At 41.7% G+C, this 16,224-nt stretch overlaps 1 protein-coding gene across 1 annotated transcript in view; it reads right to left on the reverse strand.

Moving 5' to 3' along the window:
* Positions 1-16,224, reverse strand: part of LOC115091876 (52 kDa repressor of the inhibitor of the protein kinase-like) — a 46,132-nt gene that overhangs the window by 18,873 nt on the left and 11,035 nt on the right. Inside the window, exons 2-3 of the mRNA XM_029602158.1 lie at positions 5,352-5,472; positions 3,084-3,191 (exon numbers count right to left, since the gene is read on the reverse strand). Of these exons, the coding sequence (XP_029458018.1) occupies positions 3,084-3,191; positions 5,352-5,472 (229 nt within the window). The remainder of the gene's footprint in view (positions 1-3,083; positions 3,192-5,351; positions 5,473-16,224) is intronic.

Genomic DNA, 16,224 nt, shown 5'->3' on the forward strand with positions numbered 1-16,224 from the left:
GAAAAGCCAAACTAAGGACAAACAATTAGACTCAAACATGATTATTAATTTCTTTCACCCAACGGGCTATAGTTACCCGCACTGCTGGTTCACCTCGCTTGCCTCCACTATGGAGCACAAACCGTCGATCAGACTTCCTGAAAGAGCAAGTAACCTTTAAGTACTGCACAAGATGCCACTTGACATCCATGGCATGCAATAGATGATAATCACGCTCATCTCTATTCCTTCCAGCATGGGCAGAAAAAAATGAAACTTCAAAACCACTTTCGGCAAAAGGAAGATACAGTCCTGAGCTGTACCACCCCGGCAAGAAAGAGCTTGCAGCTTGGAGACCCATCGTGCTGAACAGATTGCCATGAAAAAAAACTGTCTTCAAAGTCTGACTTGCAAAGAGATCACGCAGTGGCCGAAATGTAGAACCCACCAAAAAATGCAAGATCAGATTAAGGTCTCAAAAAAGCACCGCAAGGGAGGACATAGATGCTTAACGCCCTTCAAAAACATGGATGGTAAGACAAGGTTGCACCATTGACTCGCCCCCTATAGCAAAGCAAGAGCTGCTACCTGCACCTTCAGAGTGTTAAGGGCAAGCCTTTAACTAAGCCCTCCTACAAAAATTCCAATATCAGTGGAATTTCAACTTTGAACAGATGAAAGCATTGTTCCTCACACAAACTGTCAAACACTCTCCAAACTCTAACATAAGCCAGAGATGTAGAAAATTTCCTGGACTGGAGCAAAGTGGAAATCACTACAGAAGAATAGCCACGCTTCAGCAACTGAGCCCTCTCAAGGGCCAAACTGTAAGACTAAACCGACCTGGATCATCGTGCAGTATGGGCCCCTGATACAATAGATCTTTCCAGAGTTGTAGTCTGAGAGGACTGTCCACCTGTAGCCTCTGAAGATTGGCCCTGGAGGCCATGGTATGCCAATCTGGAGCCACCAGAAGTACATTTTCGGTCTGACTTGCAATCTTCCGAATGACCTTGCCTATCATCAGCCATGGTGGGAAGGCATACAATACCATGTTCCTTGGCCAAACCTGAACAGAAGCATTGATGCCCAGCACTTTCGGATCCTTTCTGCAACTGAAGAACCATGGTACCTTTGCGTTGCCCAAAGTTGCCAGTAAATCCAGATAACGGCGACCTCTGCACTTCACTATGAGTTGAAAGGCTTCATCTGCTACTCTCACTCTCCTGGATCCAAGACCTGCCTGCTGAATAAGTCAGCCCTTACCATTGACCTTCCCAGCATTGTGGGAGGTGGATACGTCCTGGAGATGCTGTGCTGCCCACACCGTGAGCACATCTATCTCCTCAGACACCTGTTTGCTTCTAGTTCTGCCTTGATGATTGATTTAACTTACCATTCATGGCATTGTCAGACATTATCCTTACTGCTCGAGTTTCCAGTCACTAGCAAACTGCAAACACACCAGTCGAACTGCATGCACTTCCAACCAATTGATTGTCCACTGTTGTTCCTCAGCATTCTAGCAACCTTGTGCCACCAATTCTTGATAGTGAGCCCCCTAACCCAGAAGGGCTTGCATCTGTCGTAAGCAATAACCAGTACGGTGCCTCCAAGAAAATCTCCTGCCTGAGATGATCTGCTTGTAACCACCACTGCAACTGGATGCTCACCTCCAATGGCAAGTGGAGTCTCACCAAGTACTCTTGGGACTACAGATTCCATGGGAGAGCAACATGCACTGAGGAGGCCGCATGTGCACCCTCACCCAGGGAACAATGTCCAATGTGGCTTCCATCGATCCCGGGACCTGCAAATAAGAGCACACCATCGGGTGAATAGTCTCTCTCAACGCCTGAACTTGAGTAATTAACTTCTGAATGAAACTCTCTGGTAAAAACACTCTGCCTGGCTCTGTATCTAATTGCTTGCCAAGATAGCTATAAGCTGCTCTTGACTAAGTTAACCACCCAGCCTAGCTCCTGGAGCAATGAGATCACTTTGCGAGATGCCAAGTGACTCTCTTCTACACTTCTGGCTCGAATCAACCAGTCATCCAGATACAGATGGACCGGAATCCCCTCCTTGCATAGAGATGCCACTTCCACCACCATGACCTTTGAGAAGGTCCTGGGTGCTGTAGCCAGCCTGAAAGGCAGGACCTGAAATTGATGACGACATCCCAAAATGACGAAGCGTAAAAAACGTTGATGTTCTTGGCAAATGGGAATATGTAAATAAGCCTCCATCAGGTTGAGAGACATGAGAAATACCCCTCTTTGTACTGCCATATTGATGGAGCATAGAGTTTCCATTCTGAAATGAGACAAGCAAATGTCAATTGACCCCTTTTCAGATCTAGGATGGGCGGAAAAGACCCCCCTTCTTTCTTGGAAATGACAAAATAAATGGAATATCACTCCATATTTTCTTGTGACCTGGGAACAGAAACTAAGGTCTTCAAATCCAACAGCCTCCAACGTAGTCTCCACTGCCACTCTCTTCTGCAGATAGCTGCATGGAGAGATCATAAAGGCATCCGGAGGAATTTGGAGAAATTCTAGAGCAAAGCTGTCCTTTACCGCTTTTTCAGGACCCACTGGTCCGTTGTAATCTGGGCCCACTTTTGAAAAAAAGCGAAATAGATGCCTGCCTATCTCCTGATCCAGTAGGCGAGTTCCCACAACTTCATTGGGAAGAACAAGGTGCTCCAGCCCCAGAACCCGCATCTTTACAAGTCTTCTTAGGCCAAAAGGACGGAGATCTTCCAAACGGACAAAACTTGAATAGTTGCTCCTCTATAAGGAGGAAATAGATGGGAATCCCTAGAGCAGCCCCTTGCCCCAAAAAGAGACGCTGCCACCTCCTTGTCCTCCAGCAATCGAGGAACCTTGGATTTCCCCCAACTATTCACCATATTCTCCAATGCACTGCCAAATAAAAGAGAATCCTTAAAGGGTAACCTTGTGAGATTGGAGTTGGAAATATTTATTTCAATTTATATACCAGTATTCAAAAGAAATCATACCGGTTTACATTTTAAAACAATAAGACATCAAAATAAAAATAAAACAGTCATAAAAATAAGAAACTATTACACATACCGGTTCTATTATCCTCTTCTTACGACTGCTCTTTGGATTATTCAAGGGACTTCTAAGGTCAAATATAGTTGGTATAGCATTATCCTGCAGAAGTGTTTTGTAAGGACTCTAAAATGAAAATAAATTGTTAAAATCGTGTATTATATAAAACTCTTCTACAAATTCAAATGCAACGTCTAACATCATCAAGATTTTTCAACTGAAGTGCATTAAAGAATTCCATATATTATAACCCAGTATGCTCACACGTGTGATAAGAAAAACTAGGCAGCAGCCAAAAGTTTAGGAGCCTGAAAGGTTTTTTTTTTCCTTTTCTCTGCCTTTTTTTTTTAGTTAGTATTTTTTTTCCCCTTAGCAGTAATCTATTTTTATACTGAAATAAATGACATAGAATTATCAAGACATAGTAATTTACGACTCTTTACATACCATATTAATAAAGCAGTGGTTATTTTGCATTAATCCAATCCCCATCACCCACCCCGAAAATGTGCAATCGAAAGACAGAAAAGGAGAATACTAACAAGACCTTTGATAAAATAAGCAACAATTACCGTATATTGAAATCCAAAAATAACTGAAGTCATTCAAAATCAAATGTGTTTTTCCCTTAATATGTCTATTTGTCTTTTTTAGTTTTTGCTTTTTGATTCTTTTCCTGTATTTTTACATTTACTTTACTTAGCTCTCTCCTCCCCCCTTCTTACTCTCTTTCCAGGCATTATCCCCACCTCCTAGGCACTCTCTTTAGGATGGGAGATAGCAGTGGACCACAGCATCTTGGCTCAGTCCTCAGAGTGGCAGCAGCTTCCTGACCCAAGTGGGGCTGGGCCCAATACTGACAGCAGCAACTTTGCCTTCTGGGTTGCTAACATTGGCAGAATTGCCTCCATCCAGATCAGGCGCCAAGCAATGAATTTGTTTTTTTTCTAGCACCTAGTGATAAGCAATCACTAAAAGTGAAAAAGGCAATTCAATTTAAATGTGCTACAACTAGCTCCATACCCCCTCTATTTAGCAATATTTTATGGTTTTAAAATAAGAAAACCACATCCCCCCAACTCTAGATGAACACACTCTTGCATGAGTTACACCACCTGCTTGTTTGAATGCAGAAAAACAAACTGTGATGTAAAAAGCAATACAATAAATTTACTTCGTTATTTTGAAATGGAGCTTTTGCACCATAAAATACAGAGAATTCCACATAGTTGAAGGCATTCTATTTTGGTGAGGCATGTGGAAGTATTGTTTAACTGTTTTAAGTTTTATGATTGTATTTGATATGTTTGATGTTCGAAGCACTGAACAATGAAGGAAGCTGCAGATTATAAAACGTTTTACTAAATAAATAAATAAAACAAACATGCTTGAACAATATTTTTAGAACAGCATTGTGCGCCCTACTAGATTATTTCACCACCAATCCCAAAACAGCCAACTTAGGTCAAATATTTAGACATCCACAGCTCATGTTCAATATCGATCTATGTTATGTATTCTGATATTCAATGACTTTCCCAAACCATATGAAACTTTAGGCTTATTCATTCTAATAATAAATGAAATGGTCTGATGCTAGCTTTAATACTGTTTATTTTACATTATCAGCATGCACAACATAATAGAACATGGGTCATACTTTATTAGTTATATCAAAATAGCTTGCAGTTAAGGTCAGATAAAGCACTATCTTGTCTTAAAGTTGAAAAATATTTTTTTCCTGCAGTTATCTAATTACCATCTTCTTCATCATATTTAAAGTAATAGTAAAACTGCACTGCCAGTATGGCTATTATCCTCAGTAAACACTGTTTCAAAAGCATATTCTTGGTGGAAGGGTATTCATGTCACTGTTAAAATGAATTCAATAGCTGACAACTGTGTAGACATACATAATCATTAAAAAGCAATCTGAATAATTTTAATGCAAAGAACTGCCAAAACAAAGCACATTCCTAAATTTAGTCTTGCATTTGTTTAGAATTTCAAGTTTCCATTCGGTTTATGGAAACTAAGAAAGTGGTCTGTAGGGCTTGGACATCATCCTTCCTTCTTTCATGAGGTCCCCAGGCCACCATTAGGTGCTGCTTGAAAAAAAAAAATAAGGAGCCTAGGCAGTTCTGACTCAGCTTTTTTTTTTTGGGGGGGGGGGGGAAGGTAAGGGAGGTTGCCCTCCAACTCAGAGCAAAATAAATATTTGGTGTGCGTAGGAGAGATTGGTGCTTAAATATGAGGTGCAAGCTGTTTTTAAATTGTCATACTTACACTTCTACGAACCATTGAGGACTCAAAATGTTGCGCACATAGTCTGTAACATTTATTTAACTGGTCTGCTGTTTTTTCCTCTAAATCCACTCTTCGACAGTTCTCCACCCACTTCTTACATCTAAAACGCAAAGCACAAACTTTAATCAAAGGAATCCAAACCATAAATGGCTTAATCTTAGACAGCATGTTTAGTTTACTTCAGATCAGGGCTGGGGTACAGATATCTGTTTTTCAGGATATCTACAATGAACATGCACGAGATATTTGCATAAAATGGTGGCCGTGTGTGTATGCAAATATACCTCATACATATTCATTGCAGATATCCCCAGGGGGGAAGAGACCAATCTGTAGCACTCCAGGACTGGAGTTGCCTACCCCGGAGCGGGAGTGCGGGGAGCCATGAACAAGCCTTGAGTGGAGGGGCGCTGGCTGCTGCAGACTAATCATTATTTTAAACAAATGAAACTTGCTGCACTGAGCCTGGCTTCCTCGAGGCTCTGAGGAGAAAGCTGCTTTAAAATGAGGACCTGCTCAAGCCATTACAGTTGTCTCTTAGTGGAAGGAAAGGTGAGGGGAAGAATTCTGAAATGATTCCATTCTTGCCCAGCACACTGTGGAGAAACTCCTGACAATGTACAACTTTCTCGGGCAGCTTCAGTGGCTGCTATCAGCCTCAGACCAGGGTGACGGCCTTAAGAAGGACTGAATCCTGAAAGTGCCAGAAGTCTCATTTCAGACCCCATAATGAGGGAAGCAAGCACAAGGGGGATCAGTGTTACAGTGGGGGTGGGCACCAGCAGGCCGGCAAAACTGGGTGTGCAAACCGAGCAATTGCACAAGCCGGCACACCTGGAGGGGGTTGGAGGCAGAAGAGGAGCAGCTCAGCAAGGCTTCCATGGCCCAGGAAAAGAAGCATAGCCAGAGACACCCCACGGCCACTGAGAGACCCCATTCCGCCTGCAGCTCAAGAAACGAGTCAGAGAGAGCATGAGAGCGCGAGCCTGCTCTCTTGCATACAAAGGGCGCACAAGACAACGCATGGAGAGAAACAGCACAAGACAGAGTGCGCAACAGAGAGAGCATGTGAGAAAATGAGCACATGCTCTCTCGTGTGCGCTCTCTCCCACGCACCAAGAGCGTGTGCAAGAGAGAACATGTGAGAGAGAGCATGCGAGAACACAAGAGAAGTGTATGCTCTCTCCACGCACACATTTGCTCTCACATGCTCTCCTGATTTTAAAAAGCATTTACTCGAGTAAGTGGGCTTTTGAAAATTGCTACAATATATGCCATTGAATTGCCCACAGGATTCTGTGTAAGTGTACTTTACTCAAATAAACGGCTTTGAAAATTGCTACAATAGTAGATACATTTACGTGCGTAACTCCTTTTGAAAATTACCCCCTAACAGGTCGATACAGTAAAGTGTGCTCCGTCGGAGCGCACTGTCAGCCTGCTCTGGACGCGTGTTTTCCCTTACCCCTTATTCAGTAAGGGGAGGAAAACACGCGGCCCACCCGCGGCACCTAATAGCGCCCTCAACATGCAAATGCATGTTGATGGCCCTATTAGGTATGCGCGCGGGATCCAGTAAGTAAAATGTGCAGCCAAGCCGCACATTTTACTCTAAGAAATTAGCGCCGACCCAAAGGTCGGCGCTAATTTCTTCCGGCGCCAGGAAAGTGCACAGAAAAGCAGTAAAAACTGCTTTTCTGTGCACCCTCCGACTTAATATCATAGCGATATTAAGTCGGAGGTCCCGAAAGTAAAAATAAATAAATAAATAAATAATAAAAATTTGAATTCGGCCCGCGGCTGTCGGGCCGAAAACCGGACGCTCAATTTTGCCGGCGTCCGGTTTCCGAGCCCGTGGCTGTCAGCGGGCTCGAGAACCGACGCCGGCAAAATTGAGCGTCAGCTGTCAAACCCGCTGACAGCCGCCGCTCCTGACAAAAAGGAGGCGCTAGGGACGCGCTAGTGTCCCTAGCGCCTCCTTTTCCCCGTTTTTCCCGCGTCACCTCATTTAAATACTGAATCGCCCGCACCAGCGAAGGGCTGGTGCGCGCGCCGGGAGAGCGGGTGTTCGTCCGCTCTCCCGCGGTCTTACAGTATCGACCTGTAAGTGAGCAGGATAAGGAGCTCCTCCCCACTACATCCCCAGTCCGAGCACAGCGTAGCCGGCTGAATACTTAGCCAGACAAACAGTTATCCAGCTAAATGGTGCTGAATATTGATCTCACTGTGCTCAACCATTCAAACAAATATCTTCTATCCATATTTATTTTTATTTTATTTAAGAGTTTTTCTATACCGAGGTATAGCTATCAGCTTTCACCCCGGTTTACAGTTACAACAACATATTACATTTAACCGTGAACTGAAAGAAACAGAGGAGACATCAAAACTAAGAATAAATATTAAAAAATTAAGGAATTAAAAGTCTTACAAGTAACTTCAAAACGTTTAACACTAGGTGTATTTATGATCAAACCATGTAATTACTAGCTTAAAAATGTTCGGTGTCATATTCTAGTTTTTGCCATTTCATGTCTGTGAAAGGATGTGACTTCGATATGTTGTGTGGTATTAACCAATACCATCTTTGAATGCTTGACAGAATAACCAAGTTTTGAGCTCTTTTTTAAATGCCTTGATATTGGTTTGCGAGGATAAGTGCTCAGGTAGAGAGTTCCATAATTTCAGACCAGCTATGAATATGGCTCTTTTCCTTGTGTTGGATAGCTTGGCTAATGGGAGAGATGGTATTTCAAGTTGTAATTTACTTGCTGTTCTAGTTGTACGTTGCGATCTGTGTACATGTATGACATTGTCAAATGCCGTGTTTGTCTGTTATGTGAATTGCGTTGTGTAGAATTGTAAGTATTTTGAACTCGATTCTTTTATCGACTGGAAGCCAATGTAAACTGTTGAGCACAGGTGTAATGTGGTCTGATTTCGTTTTGCCAGTTAGGACTCTCGCTACGGCATTCTGTAATAGTTGAAGTGGTTTTAAGGTCCCTTTAGGTAGACCTATCAGGAGAGAGTTGCAGTAGTCAAGGCTGGTGAAGATAATGTTGTAGCTCATACATTTTTTTAAATACGAACATCTTTAAATGGAGAATCCTTGAGTGTGCAGAACAGCGTCCAATATGGACTTTCAAAAATGTCTATTAGAGAAATCAAACTCTTCCTCTAGCAGAAAGTCCATTTCATTTAAAGTAAAACCTTTTGATGCTGCCACCTCTTGCTTGTGGTTTCTTAATACAAACTGTATCACAAAGCCTGGAATAAATACCATAAGGGCTCTCATTCACACTTCAGTCTACACTAATCCCATTTAGTTTAATAAAAAAAAAAAAAAAAGAGAGATGTTAGCCAATAAGATGGTATTTCATGAGCAGGGGTTTACTTTCTATTTAAAACAAAACAGTCACATGAAAGAATATACAGATACAAACAGATTGTAAGCCAACTGGGGATAGGGAAATATCTACAGAACCTGAACATAATCTGCTTTGGAGTGCCATAAACTGGAATATAAATTTTAAAAAATTAAATAATCAAATCATATTTATACCCTTAAAAACTATCCAAAAAGGATTATAACATCATAATAATTTTGGAAAAATTACCCAATTGCTTATGTCAACACAAATTTATGCTATTTAACATTCTGATTCAATCCACATGGCACCTTCCTTGCAGATATCCAGATGAGCCCAGGAATGTGTGTGTTTACTGAATATTATGTACATCTAAACATACTAAAATATAATCAACTGAATTCTAGAACTAAAGGAAAATTTAGTAGCAGATTTACCAAACAGAGTTTAGGTAAATACATGAGCTGAAAACATTATATATATACACACACAATAGACTCAATTGAGCCAATAATCAGCTTGTATACTAGCATATAAATGATTTCTTTGCTTCAGTGTTTACTGAAGAGGATATTGGAGAGATAACCTTCTCCAGAATGGGTTTCATGGGTGATAATTCAGATCAACTGAACCAAATCATGGTGCACCAGGAAGATGTGGTAGGCCTGATTGACAAACTGAAGAGTAGTAAATCACCTGGACCTTATGGTATATACCACAGGGTTCGAAAGAACTAAAAAAAAAAATGAAATTTCAGACTTATTAAAATATTCTGATGTACCAGAAGATTGGAAGATGGCCAATGTAACCCCTATATTTAAAAAGGGATCCAGGGGTGATCCGGGAAACTATAGACCAGTGTGATTGACTTCAGTGCCAGGAAAAATTGTGGAAAATGTTATAAAAGAATAAAATCACAAAACATTTAGAAAGACACGGTTTGATGGGACACAGCCAACAAGGGAAGTCTTGCCTCACAAATCTCCTACATTTTTTTCTAAGGGGTGAATAAACATGTGGACAAAGGTGAACCGGCAAATGTGGTGTATTTGGATTTCAGAAGGCGTTTGACAAAGTCCCTCATGAGAGGCTTCTACGAAAACTAAAATGTCATAGGATAGGAGGCGATGTCCTTTCCTGGATTACAAACTGGTTAAAAGACAGGAAACAGAGAGTATGATTAAATAATCAGTTTTCACAGTGGAAAAAGGTAAAAAGTGGAGTGCCTCATGGATCTGTACTTGGACCGGTGCTTTTTAATATATTTATAAATGTTCTGGGAAGGGGTACAACGAGTGAGGTGATCAAATTTGCGGATGACACAAAATTAGCCCCTTATGCTAGTAATTTTCATGCCTTATTGGTCAGCCAATCCCTAAAAAATGGACAGTTTCCATCCATTTTAAAGAATAAATCAAAAGACAGTTTTGATCTCAGTAATTTTAGGCCCATTGCCACATTAACATCAATAGCAAAACTTATCGAATCAGTGGTGTTATCCCAGCTTTCAAACTATCTCACAGAAAACGATATACTTCACACAAATCAACACAGTTTTAGAAAAGGTCATTCCACTGAAACTCTTCTATTATCTTCTTTTGATATCATATTTCGTGCTTTCGATTCTTACACTGATTATATCATTGTTTTTCTAGATACTTCCACGGCCTTTGATACTGTCGATCATTATATTCTTATTTCCATTCTTAAATCCATAGGCATATCAGGTTCTGTTTTACAATGGTTTTCTTCATTCATATCTGACCGTATTCAACAAGTTAATATAGGTAATCATTCCTCAGATCCATATATCATTGCTTCTGGTGTTCCTCTCTATCTCCTATTCTTTTTAACATTTATCTTCTTCCCCTTTGCCGTATCCTGGCTTCTTTAAACTTACAGTTCAAAATTTATGCAGATGATTTGCAGTTCATAGTACCCTACAGTAACTCATGGTCACATACTCTATCTTTGGTATCTCTATATCTGACAACAATAGATACTTGGCTGTCTCATAACCGGTTGAAACTAAATCCAGCAAAAACAGAAATAGTTCATCTGACCTCAATTACAAATTCTTCCATATGTCCTCTGTCCCAATTGCTATTTAACGGTGTTTCTATTCCCGTTTCTAAAGCAGCAAAAAATTTAGGCATAACCATTAATTCGGATTTATCATTAAAACACCACATTTCACGAGTTACAAAAAACTCTTTTTTTAAACTACAACTTCTGAAACGTCTGCGTCCTTCACTATTTTTTCAAGATTTCCGGACTGTTCTTCAATCTATTGTCTTTTCTGGGCTCGATTACTGTAATTCTTTATATATAGGTCTTCCAGATAATACACTTCAGCCACTTCAAGTAATTCAAAATACAGCTGCTCGTATCTTAACCACTTCTTCAATCAAAAATCACATTACTCCAATACTTCAATCATTACATTGGTTACCAGTCAAATACAGAATACAATATAAAATCCTAACCATTATACATTCTCTTATCCACAATCCTAATTCCACCACCCTATGTTCACTTCTTCGTATATACAAACCTGCCAGACATCTCAGATCAATGAATAAAAATTTGCTCGATATTCCATCACCCCGACAGGCTCAATTAGAGATTACCAGAAAAAGAGGGGTCCAATTCTATGGAATACACTACCAGACTCATTAAGATCCCTACCTAACTTGACTCAATTCAAAAAATCCTTAAAAACTTACCTATTTCAAATTGCTTTTAAATCCATAATTACCAAATAATTAATTCCAGTTTTCAAGTTCACTTAATAACTCAATTCCTACATGTATTTACATGGCATCTTATGATATTTTTATTTATGTTATAGTTAACAACTTTCTTTTTGATAATACATTTTTTTGTATAATTATTTTGTATTTTTTTTCAGTTTCTTTTGTTTTAATGCAATTAATTTCTTAATTTTTTAGAAATGCTTTATGTAAACAGTTTTGATTAAACATAGTTTGTAAAAGCGGTATACATTTTTAAATAAATAAATAAATTATGCAGAGTAGTTAAATCTCAAGTGGACTGTGATGAATTGCAGGAAGACCTTGTGAGACTGGAAAATTGGGCATCAAAATGGCAGATGAAATTTAATATGGATAAATGCAAGGTGATGCATATAGGGAAAAATAACCCATGCTATAGTTACACAATGTTAGGTTCCATACTAGGTGCTACAACCCAAGAAAGAGATCTAGGCGGCATAGTGGATAACACATTGAAATAGTCGGTTCAGTGTGCTGTGGCAGTCAAAAAAGCAAACAGAATGTTGGGAATTATTAGAAAGGGAATGGTGAATAAAACGGAAAATGTCATAATGCCTCTGTATCGCTCCATGGTGAGACCGCACCTTGAATACTGTGTACAATTCTGGTCGCCGCATCTCAAAAAAGATATACTTGTGATGAAGAAGGTACAGAGAAGGGCTACCAAAATGATAAGGGGAATGGAACAGCTCCCCTATGAGGAAAGACTAAAGAGGTTAGGACTTTTCAGCTTGGAGAAGAGACGGCTAAGGCGGGATATGATAGAGGTGTTTAAAATCATGAGAGGTCTAGAACGGGTAGATGTGAATCGGTTATTTACTCTTTCGGATATTAGAAAGACTAGGGGGCACTCCATGAAGTTAGCATGAGGCAACTTTTAAAACTAATTTGAGAAAGTTCTTTTTACTCAACGCACAATTAAACTCTGGAATTTGTTGCCAGAGTGCAGTTAGTATAGCTGTGATTAAAAAAGGATTGGATAAGTTCTTGGAGGAGACGTCTATTACCTGCTATTAATTAAGTTGACTTGGAAAATAGCCACTGCTATTACTAGCAATGGTAACATGGAATAGACTTAGTTTTTGGGTACTTGCCAGGTTCTTATGGCCTGGACTGGCCACTGTTGGAAACAGGATGCTGGGCTTGATGGACCCTTGGTCTGACCCAGTATGGCATATTCTTATGTTGTGAGAGAGTGAGAGAGTGAGGAGAAAGTGACAGAGTGAGAACTGCAGAGGAGAAAACATAAGGGGGAAGAAGAGGAGAATGAAGGGAGAATGAGGGTGAGAGGACTGCCATGAAGTCCTAATTATGAGACAAAAAGGGACAATGGGAATAAAAATTCCACACTGTAGAATCTTTATCTCCTGACCATGGGTGAACATTAAGTCACAACCCCAATGATGAAGGAGCAACGGAAGCAAAGACCTCCACTGGTCTAGCAGGAAATATCGAGAAGGAACTCAAGAGTGGACACAGGCCACTTCTTCATCCTCTGATTCGGCACGATCCCACCGGAGAAAAACAGCCAGCCCACCCAATTCCGGTCCATCCAGGCCTCGCTTTGACTCCGCTCCTTCCGCAGGCCAAAGGAACATCCCCAAGGTGACATCGAGGCACCGAAGGAGTTCCCTTTAACTCCAACACAGCTCGCCAGGTGTCGCACGCACAAAGGAGCGCTCCGAGAAGATGACCACCAGCCATCACCCCGCTCGCTCACGAAACCCACCTCCCCCCAGCTACTTCAAAGGATACCCTCTCTACCAAATCCCAGACCCACCGTCCTGCAAACCCTCCATCCAAACCCCCTAGCCAGTTTCACCACCATACCATGACCAACACTCGGGGACACCACTCACACTGAACCTACACACTAAACCCACCTCCCCCATCACTGCCCTCACTCCCAAGCAACACCGTGCATACATACCCCAAACTGCCCCCACACAACTGCAACTGCACCCCACTCAAAAGACACTACATCTCCCCGTGCCCAAGATGCCTCACCACCATCCCCACCACCCACAACACTCACCTGACAGCACTCTCAATCTTAATTCTGCTTCTCATCAATGCCCAAGCCATCTCCAAAACAATTCCCATTTTACACAACCTAACAGACAACCACCCTGACATCCTATGCATCACTGAATCATGGCTCAAAAAAATCAGACACAACCTTAATCAACCAACTTCCTCACACAACATACAAGATCTTCTCCCTACCCAGACCAAAAAAAAAGAGGAGGTGGTCTCCTCCTTCTGGCCCTTAAAAAAACTCAACCTCACATGTATCCCCATCAACATATCACCGCCCCTAGAAATAGGCCTCTTTAAATCCAAAAGCCTCCAAATTCTCCTGCTATACGCCCCTCCAAAATGCCTAGATCACAACCTATCCACCCTCATCGAAACCATATCCTTCCAAATCAACATGGACCTACCTGCAATTATACTAGAAGACTTCAATCTCCATATGGACACCACCCCCCTCCCCCCACAATGCATACTCCTCCTTGACACCATGAGGGCAATGGGTTTCAATCAAATCATACTTGCCCCGACCCAAAAATCAGGACACACCCTCGATCTGATATTCATCAATGACAAAATCTCAACCTCCAACAGCCCTCCCACTACCACCAGCATCCCGTGGTCTGACCACAAACTAATTCAGACCACACTACGACTGAAAATCAACCACACAGAATACAACTCCAAAAAAATACATTAAATTCCACAAACCCTGCACCAGCTAAGACCTAACAGAAGCTCTCGCCAATGCACTAACAACCTTAGATCTCAACGATCCAAACACGGCCATCAACTCCTGGATCACCATCAACACTGAAATTGCCAAAACCAAATGCCCTATCATCTCCAAAGCAATCACCAACAACCCCCACAAAACACCACGGTACAACCCAGAGCTGAAAAACACCAAAAGACAAGCAGAAAAAACCTGGAGAAGGCATCCTACCCCTCCCCACCTTGACAGATACAGAACGTTTCTCCACATCTACAGACCCGACACCGGAAAGAAAATCCATCAACACCAATACAACCCCAGAGCCCTATTTGACCTCATCTCCAAACCGATGCAACCCAGCCACCATTCTCCCACCACAGCCAGCAACACAAAGACACACGAAGAACTTGCCCACTTCTTCTCAGATAAAATTACAAAGCTGATAGCTCCCTACCCCTACACAAACAAGGAAATCCCAATCCCACTCAACACCGCACTCCCCACCTAGTCCAACTTCGAACTTATTGCCTCCACCGAAGTTAAGAAAATCATTCAAAATATAAACCCAGCCATCCACCCCCTCGACCCCATCAAGATACTCAAACTCATCCCAGATCTCATCGCCAAACCTATTGCTGACATAATAAATACATCACTTGAACAAGGCATCTTCCCTGAAGCCCTGAAATGTGCCATAATCAAACCCATTCTCAAAAAACCACATCTAAACCCCAACTACACACCCATCTCAAATCTGTCATTCATATCCAAGATCACAGAGAAACATGTGAACCTCCAACTCTCGGAACACCTGGAAAACCACAATATACTGTACCCCACCCAACACGGATTCAGGAAATCCCTCAGCACCGAGACTCTCCTCTTATCCTTCACAGACACAGCCCTAAGAGGCATCGATACCAGTCACTCCTACCTTCTGATACTTCTGGACATCTCTGCCGCCTTCGATACCGTAAACCATGACATTCTATTAATCCAACTAATGGAGACTGGGCTAGGTGAAAACACCCTTAAATGGTTTAGCTCCTACCTATCTAACAGATCCTACAAAGTTCATCTCAACAACTGTGAATCAAAACAATTCCCTCTCCCCCACGGCCTACCTCAAGGCTCCTCACTCTCCTCCACCCTGTTCAATATATATATATATGCTCCCCCTCTGCAAACTCCTCTCCAGCCTGGACCTCCCATATTTCATCTACGCAGACGACATCCAGATTCCACTCCCCATCAAAGAAAACATATCAAACACCATCTCATTATAAGAATCCCTCTCCATACAAATAAAAAACCTCCTCACTCAGATATCACTCACTCTCAACCACAATAAAACTGAAATACTACACATCTCAAACAAACCCACCACAAAGACCATCCACAACATCGTGTCCACACATCCAAACATCAAATTCTCCAACGAAGTAAAAGACCTTGGTATCACTCTGGACTCTGAACTCAACATGAAGAAACATATCAACTTGACAAACGAAGAGGGCTATTACAAACTTCAAATCCTCAAAAAGCTCAACCCTCTACTATTCAACCACGATTACCACACTGTACTACAGTCCCTCATATTCTCCAAACTGGACTACTGTAACTCCCTCCTCCTCTGACTCTCCGCTTCCTCCACAAAACCCCTCCAGCTTCTGCAAAACGCAGCAGCCAGATCTCTCACAAACAGCAAGCGCTCCTCACACATCACCCCCATACTAAAATAACTCCACTGGCTCCCCATAAAGTACAGGTCACAATACAAAATCCTCACCCTCATGCTCAAAACCATTAACAATGAAAAACTCAAATGGCTAAAGGACTCTCCCCACCTTCATGACTACCAGAGAAACCTGCGGTCCCAAAACACAGGCCTGCTTGCCATACCTCACCCAAAACTAGCTCACCTCACCTCCACCAGAGAA

This window comes from Rhinatrema bivittatum, chromosome 5 (genome assembly GCF_901001135.1).
Source record: "Rhinatrema bivittatum chromosome 5, aRhiBiv1.1, whole genome shotgun sequence".
NCBI lineage: Eukaryota > Metazoa > Chordata > Amphibia > Gymnophiona > Rhinatrematidae > Rhinatrema > Rhinatrema bivittatum.